The sequence below is a fragment of the Salmo salar genome, chromosome ssa27 (assembly GCF_905237065.1).
Source record: "Salmo salar chromosome ssa27, Ssal_v3.1, whole genome shotgun sequence".
NCBI lineage: Eukaryota > Metazoa > Chordata > Actinopteri > Salmoniformes > Salmonidae > Salmo > Salmo salar.
Window position 1 is genome coordinate 22,418,400 of NC_059468.1, and position 8,469 is coordinate 22,426,868.

General features: G+C 40.7%; 1 protein-coding gene across 1 annotated transcript; it reads right to left on the bottom strand.

Moving 5' to 3' along the window:
- Positions 1–845: 845 nt before the first annotated feature.
- On the bottom strand, positions 846–3,362 carry med10 (mediator complex subunit 10). The gene is made up of 4 exons (XM_014177962.2): positions 3,063–3,362; positions 2,624–2,707; positions 1,871–1,973; positions 846–1,609 (listed from the first exon to the last, which is right to left on the bottom strand). Exons 1-4 carry the CDS (start codon positions 3,182–3,184, stop codon positions 1,514–1,516), a joined length of 405 nt encoding a protein of 134 aa, XP_014033437.1. The 5' UTR covers positions 3,185–3,362; the 3' UTR covers positions 846–1,513.
- Between the last annotated feature and the right edge of the window lie 5,107 nt (positions 3,363–8,469).

Here is an 8,469-nt window from a genome sequence, read left to right on the forward strand (position 1 = left end):
CGTCACTAAAGAGCACTGAGGGCTCTGTCATTAACACGCCAATTACTAAGCAACCAGTCATCCAGGGAACACACACACACCTGCATTGTGGAGAACCTAAGTTTAATTAATCAACTGCGACCTCAGGGCATTGTGAAAGTTGATGGCAGCCTCATCGGCTGAGAAGTCGATACCTGCAGTGCGTTCAGAAAGTATTCACACCACTTGACTTTATCCATATTTTGTTGTGTTACAGCCTGAATTTAAAATTGATTGAATTGAGATTGTGTCACTGGTTTACACACAATACCCCATAATGTCAAAGTGGATTCATATTTTTGTTTTTTATTAATTCAAAATTAAAAGCTGAAATGTTTTGAGTCAATAAGTATTCAACCCCTTTCTAATGGCAAGCCTAAATAAAATCAGGAGTAAAAATGTGCTTAACAAGTCACATAATAAGCTGCATGGACTCACCGTGTGTGCAATAATAGTGTTTAATATGATTTTTGAATGACTACCTCATCTCTGTACCTCACACACAATTATATGTAAGGTCCCTCAGTCAAGCAGTGCATTTCTAACAGATTCAACCACAAAGACCAGGGAGGTTTTCCAATGCCTCGCAAAGATGGGCACCTATTGGTAGGTGGGTAAAATATCCAACAACAAAAAACATTGGTTAAAACTATTTTCTTCCATTTCCTTCTTTAATACCCACTGAACACAACCTCTTATAATGTAATGTCCATGGTGATTGACCTTTGGGTAAAAGAATGGGACATTATTGAGGCCTTTACCACTTATAAATCAAGACCCTGTTTATGAATTGTAGCCTATAAGGCGCAGTAAATACCACACTAATCTTTCAATCACAAGACCATTTATTTGCAATATAAAACAAAAAGCAAAACAAACAAGATTCAATCAAAACACAAAATGTGTATTGTAAACATCTGATCTAGTTTGTTGACCATGTACAAGATACATTTAGATACTTGAGCTTGATACAAAACAGAGTCCCAGTCCAGATCTTCAGCATTGTACAATGATCTTAGTCTTTACAAAAAGGTTCCGTATGAGTAGAAACATTATATACATGTTCTAGGTGGGATCTCACACAGCAGGAGGAAACAGTTAGCCAGATATCACATTGAGAATTATTTTATATTTCCAGAACAACAAAAAGATAGTCGAAAAAGGCAATAGGTTCTTGGCTGCCAGTTCTTACTATCCAATCCTCAGCTCTAGCTCATTTGTGATGATTGTCTTTCTTTTTGTTTTTTTGTCCACAATATTTTGTACCCTTCCATGGAGCATTCTTGCCACATTACTCTTCCCACATCAGAAACAAAGAATTTCTCCTCCAACTACCTCTACAGCTGTCTCATTATCTCAGACTAGGCGATTTCTCAATGTCAACAACCCACTTTCCCATGAATATTTGTGAATATGAATACACGTCATCTGGCTGACTCATCGATCCTGCCCTGTGAAACCTCACTGTGGCTTTGGGTAGTGGGGTTAGGGGTCACTATGATGGGGGGTCATCTCCATGGATAGCCTTGTACTTGGTCATCTCCTCTGGAAAAACCTTGCCCAGCTCAGAGATCAGCAGGCTCTTAAACTTCTGCAACCAGAGACAGAACAGAGGGGTCAGAGTTTGAAGCTAAAGTGTATTTACTGTTACTTAGTAAGAACCATTATGGCCCTAATGGTAATAAGACAGTATAAGAGGATTATATGTGCTTATGACACATCTTACACTCCATTATAATCAGGCATTATACCAGCAGGCTTTGAGTAAAGTGTAACCATGACTACCTGTCCTTAAGTCATTTCTTGAATCTATTTCTCTGTCTTTATTAGGCTTGAATCTACTGCCACTTACCGTCATGGTGTCAATCTTGCCTTTAACCTGCTCGTTCTTGGCCAGGGCCCTTTCCAGACACTCCTTAGTGTACAGCTGGGGGTTACGACCCTGATCTATGTATCTGAAAACATAAGGCAAAACATTACATTGGTTTAGTTAGGCTGAGGGTCTGTGGCCAAGTGGAGATCTGAGGGTGAGAAATAGCTGGTATAAGGGTGACTTTCCTTCTATTAAGCTCACCACAGTCTCGAGTAGCCATCGTTACAAATCTCATCTCGTTGACTCGACTATTGGATGTCTTGATTTTGCGTTTGAATGGGAGCGCTAGCATTCAACACTCGCATTTGACTGACTCTGAGAATAAATTACTACTCAGTTTCCCCTCAAGAGAGGCAATTCCTTGTTATGTCTGTGTCCCTTTTCCTACCCTGTCAGACAAAGTCTTATAGCTTATGCAGCATTTGTTTAGTATATTATGCATGCATGCATGCATGCATGCTCGCATGCATGCTCGCCTAATGCAAGCCAGATTTATTTTCAGAAAACAATCTGTTTCCTGCTCAGTGTCACCCATACAAACTATGTGATTGGTTTGAAATGGCAACGCATACCTAGTTTCCATCTCGTACTCTACACCCATTTTTATCGTATTCGTGAGGCGAACTTTCCCAGGCTTTCAAAAGTTACATGACAATCCTGGGATTCCGAGGCTCACAAACTAGAGCCAGAAATGGCAGATGTATGTACAAGTTGGTAGGTACATCTACTCACTCGAATGCCTCGAGAGGAACGTTGATCTCATGTAGCTGCTGGCGACATTTCTCAATGTCCTGCAGTCCCGTGATCATGTAGTTTCTGAAAGGCACAGAATCGAGTATTGACATTTCAACAACTAACGTTAGCAGGCTAAATCTACAACTACCATACAACTAACTACCTCAACATTACTGATAGTTAGTCAGCAATTAAATCAGGTCATTAATATATGTTAAGTATTTTATACCATGATGTGTCTATAACATTGATTGACTGTACTAGCTAGCTAGCTCGCTATGTGGAAGCTAGTTAGCATTGACTAACCCGTTTGCCTTTTTTACACAACTGTGGTGTATTGATAACGGGGAGTTAGTAGTCACATATTTAAGTGGCTAGCTATGATGGCTAGTAATACTAGAAACACCTAGCTAGCTAGCCAACTGGCATAACTTACAGTTTTTGGTTGAGTCCTGTTTGACTGCTAGGTTGGAAGTCGCTAACGATGATTCCCATTTGTCGAATATTTTCAACAAACTTCTCGAGATGCTCCTCGAGGTTATCAAATTTCTCAGCCATGTCTCCAACAAAACGCTATCTATGTCTTCAGTTCTCATAAACATTAAATATTTGTGGAAATGTAAAAAGACAAACAAAGCCTTTAATCAATTCATGACAATTTCAGTCGCTATCCAGACTTCTATAGCGCTACACTGCTTTTCCGAAGGGTAAGAACCAATCATTGGCAAATATGTAGTTGCCGTAGCGACAGCCTGCCGTCTGCCGCTCCAGATTGCCGCAAAGCGTCGTGCTCTGAAATAGTCAGAGACACATTGTTGCAACTTGTTATTTGTTCAAGGTCTTACAACTCGAACATTGATTGTTACAATGTATCATCATCACCATGCATTTTTAATACAGGTCATTTGAAAGCGTGTGTTTATATATTGATGGACAGTGTTTTATAAGTGTTTTCAATTCATAAAAGCAGTGCAATGAAACAATAAAACAAACAAAATATAAAATATAGTAAAATACTTTGTAGGCTACTTAGGACAGCTGGTTTGATGCCACTTTGTAATATAATAACCTTACACTAGTGTCCCACATCACCTCACACTTGTTATGAATTCATCAATAAGACTTTGTAGAAGCTTGTAGATAACGATCCAATAACAAACTCTTGTTTTTTACAAATATGTGACAATAACCTTTTTACAAAACCCTCTCCATGCACTTGGGAAATTGATTTGGGGACTTTCCAGGCTCTTGGTGAAAATCTAACTAATGGAGTCTGCACATCTTTTACTTGATCCTGAAACACCTCTACTATCCCCAAATTCTGCCCCTTTTCATGAATGTAGCCTCTTTTCTACCCCCTTTATTGCACATCATGTGCTTCCTTTCTTTCCTAACTTATTATTTCCCTGTAATTCCTTCCACCATCATCATATGCTGTTTATTTGCTATATAGAAAATAAATTGATTCAGAGATGTTATGAACAACTAAAATAACATATTTCAATGTATTATACAATATCTAATGAAGGAAAATACATTTACATTTATTAAAGGTTCATTTTGTGCATTTTTATAGCTGAAAAGGTCTCTGTCCCACTATTCACACACCATTCAGGGGAAGTGGAACAGTGATATAAATCTGATTTCATAAAATATAACAACTGTTTACATGACTAGTTATTATATTTTAAAACACTACCAATAACTACTCATTTTAACACCAAAAGCTAGATTTTTGAATTATAATTGATAGAATGAAAGCCTTATTATTAAGGTTTCATATGGCGGTTTTTCATGAGTTTCAACGTGTCACCCCATCTAGGAAGCCAGAACACTTACACTACAATGATGTCACACTAACTAATAAATGGTTCATGCACAGAACATATTCAGCCCCTCGGGAGGTTGAAAAGATTTGGCATGGGCCCTCTGATCCTCAAAAAGGTCTACAGCATTGACAGCATGTTGACTGGCTGCATCCTCACTTGGTATGGCAAATGCTTGACATCCGACACAAGGCACTACAGAGGGTAGTGCGTACAGCCCAGTACATCCCCGGGCCCGAGTTCCCAGCCATTCAGGACCTCTATCCCAGGTTGTGTTAGAGGAAGGCCCTAAAAATTGTCAGACTCCAGCCACCCAAGTCATAGAATGTTCTCTCTGCTAACGCACAGGCAAGCCGTACCAATGCACCAAGTCTGGAACCAACAGGACCCTGAGCAGATTCATTTCCAAGCCATTAGACTGCAAAATAGTTAGTTAAATAGTTAAGCAATAGCTACCCAGACTATCTGCATTGACCCTTTTTGCACTAACACTTTTGACAGATCGCATACGCTGATGCTACTGTTTATTATCTATCATGTTGCCTAGGTTTGTGTCAAGAACTGCAACACTGCTGGATTTTTCACACTCAACAATTTCCCTTGTGTATCAAGAATGGTCCATCACCCAAAGGAACCACCAGCCAACTTGACACAACTGTGGGAAGCATTTGAGTCAATATGGCCCAGCATCCCTGTGGAATATTTTCAACACCTTATAGAGTCCATGCCCCGACGAATTGAGGCTGTTCTGAGGGAGGGCAACTCAATACTAGGAAGGTGTGCTTAACGTTTTGTGCACTTAGTGTATGCCCAACATATTAGCCCAACACATGAAGTTTCCTAATCATACAAAATTGAATTGAATTGTCATTGGGGTACAATTAGGACTTTAACAACGGTGTCCCAATTTATCTAACCTGCTGTCCCAGTCTACCAAATGTAAACTGAAAAAATGGTTTAGACTCAGTTGAAGATTTCAGACATGTTAATGTATCATGTGTTGGGCTAATACTGTATGTTGGATATATGTCAAAAGAGGTTACAGAAAAAGGAAATGCAAAAAGTGTCCCAGTTTTTCCGAATTCACCCAACATACACTACCGGTCAAAAGTTTTAGAACACCTACACATTCAAGGGTTTTTCTTTATTTTTACTATTTTCTGCAATGTAGAATAATAGTGAATCAAATCAAATCAAAGTTTATTTGTCACGCGCACCGAATACAACAGGTGTAGACCTTACAGTGAAATGCTTACTTACAGGCTCTAACCAATAGTGCGAAAAAAAGGTGTGTGTGTGTGTGTGTGTGCGTGCGTGCGTGCGTGCGTGCGTGCGTGCGTGTGTGTGTGTGTGTGTGTGTGTGTGTGTGTGTGTGTAGGTTAGTAAATAAATAAAACAACAGTAAAAATACATTTGAAAATAAGAGTAGCAAGGCTATATACAGGCACCGGTTAGTCAGGCTTATTGAGGTAGTATGTACATGTAGGTATGGTTAAAGTGACTACCGGTATGCATATATGATGAACAGAGAGTAGCAGTAGCGTAAAAAGAGGGGTTGGCGGGTGATGGGACACAATGCAGATAGCCCGGTTAGCCAATGTGTGGGAGTACTGGTTGGTCGGGCCAATTGAGGTAGTATGTACATGAATGTATAGTTAAAGTGACTATGTATATAAGATAAACAGAGAGTAGCAGCAGCGTAAAAGAGGGGAGGGGGGCACACAATGCAAATAGTCTGGGTAACCATTTGGTTACCTGTTCAGGAGTCTTATGGCTTGGGGGTAAAACTGTTGAGAAGCTGTCCTAGACTTGGCACTCCGGTACCGCTTGCCATGCGGTAGTAGAGAGAACAGTCTATGACTGGGGTGGCTGGGGTCTTTGACAATTTTTATGGCCTTCCTCTGACACCGCCTGGTGTAGAGGTCCTGGATGGCAGGCAGCTTTGCCCCAGTGATGTACTGGGCCGTACGCACTACCCTCTGAAGTGCCTTGCGGTCGGAGGCCGAGCAATTGCCGTACCAGGCAGTGATGCAACCGGTCAGGATGCTCTCGATGTTGCAGTTGTAGAACCTTTTGAGGATCTCAGGACCCATGCCTAATCTTTTTAGTTTCCTGAGGGGGAATAGGCTTTGTCGTGCCCTCTTCACAACTGTCTTGGTGTGTTTGGACCATTCTAGTTTGTTGTTGATGTGGACACCAAGGAACTTGAAGCTCTCAACCTGCTCCACTACAGCCCCGTCGATGAGAATGGGGGTGAGCTCGGTGCTCCTTTTCCTGTAGTCCACAATCATCTCCTTAGTCGTGGTTATGTTGAGGGATAGGTTGTTATTCTGGCACCACCCGGCCAGGTCTCTGACCTCCTCCCTATAGGCTGTCTCGTCGTTGTCGGTGATCAGGCCATCAAAACTATGAAAAAACATGTATGGAATCATGTAGTAACCATGATGACAGCTTTGCACACTCTTGGCATTCTCTCAACAACCAGCTTAACATGGAATGCTTTTCCAACAGCCTTGAAGGAGTTCCCTCATATGCTGAGCACTTGTTGGCTGCTTTTCCTTCACTCTGCGGTCCGACTAATCCCAAACCATCTCAATTTGTTTGAAGTCGGGAGATTGTGGAGGCCAGGTCATCTGATGCAGCACTCCATCACTCTCCTTCTTGGTAAAATAGCCCTTACACAGCCTGGAGGTGTGTTGGGTCATTGTCCTGTTGAAAAACAAATGATAGTCCCACTAAGCCCAAAACCAGATGGTATGGCATATCGCTGCAGAATGCTGTGGTAGCCATGCCGGGTAAGTGTGCCTTGAATTCTAAATAAATCACAGACAGTGTCACCAGCAAAGCACCCCCACACAATGACACCTCCTCCTCCATGCTTTACTGTGGGAAATAGACATGCAGAGATGATCCGTTCACCAAAAATCTCAAATTTGGACCCCAGACCAAAGGACAAATATCCACCCGTCTAATGTCCATTGCTCGTGTTTCTTGGCCCAAGCAAGTCTCTTCTTCTTATTGGTGTCATTTAGTTGTGGTTTCTTTGCAGCAATTGGACCATGAAGATCTGATTCACAATCTTCTCTGAACAGTTTATGTTGAGATGTGTCTGTTACTTGAACTCTGTGAAGCATTTATTTGGGCTGCAATTTCTGAGGCTGGTAACTCTAATGAACTTATCCCCTGCAGCAGAAGTATCTCTGGGTCTTCCATTCCTGTGGCGGTCTTCATGAGAGCCAGTTTCATCATAGCGCTTGATGGTTTTTGCGACAGCACTTGAAGAAACTGTCAAAGTTCTTGAAATTTTCCGTATTGACTGACCTTTATGTCTTAAAGTAACGGACTGTTGTTTCTCTGTGCTTATTTGAGCTGTTCTTGCCTTAATATGGACTTGGTCTTTTACCAAATAGGGCTATATTCTGTATACCCTCCTACCTTGTCACAACACCTGATTGGCTTAAACGCATTAAGAAGGAAAGAAATTCCACAGATTAACTTTTAAGAAGGCACACCTGTTCAGTTAAATGCATTCCAGGTGACTACCTCATGAAGCTGGTTCAGAGAATGCCAAGAGTGTGCAAAGCTGTCATCAAGGCAAAGGGTGGCTATTTGAAGAATCTCATTTGTTTAACACTTTTTTGGTTACTACATGATTCCATATGTGTTATTTCATAGTTTTGATGTTTTCACTATCATTCTACAATGTAGAAAATAGTCAAAATAAAGAAAAACACTTGAATGAGCAGGTGATTCCAAACTTTTGACTGGTACTGTATATATCCATTGATTCTTGAAGAATATAACTTATAAATGCCTCAAGAATTTAGTCACACTCCATGAGAACCCAAAATATAAGCTTGTATATCTCCAATGTTTGTAAACATTATAAATGTAAACAAACACTATATAACATGGTTAAAACAATACATTTTATATCATGGATGGTCAGTCCTTGCATCCATAGCTCCGTCTATTAATCTGAGAGTGGATTCATTTTTCCAGACCCATCCCTCAGCT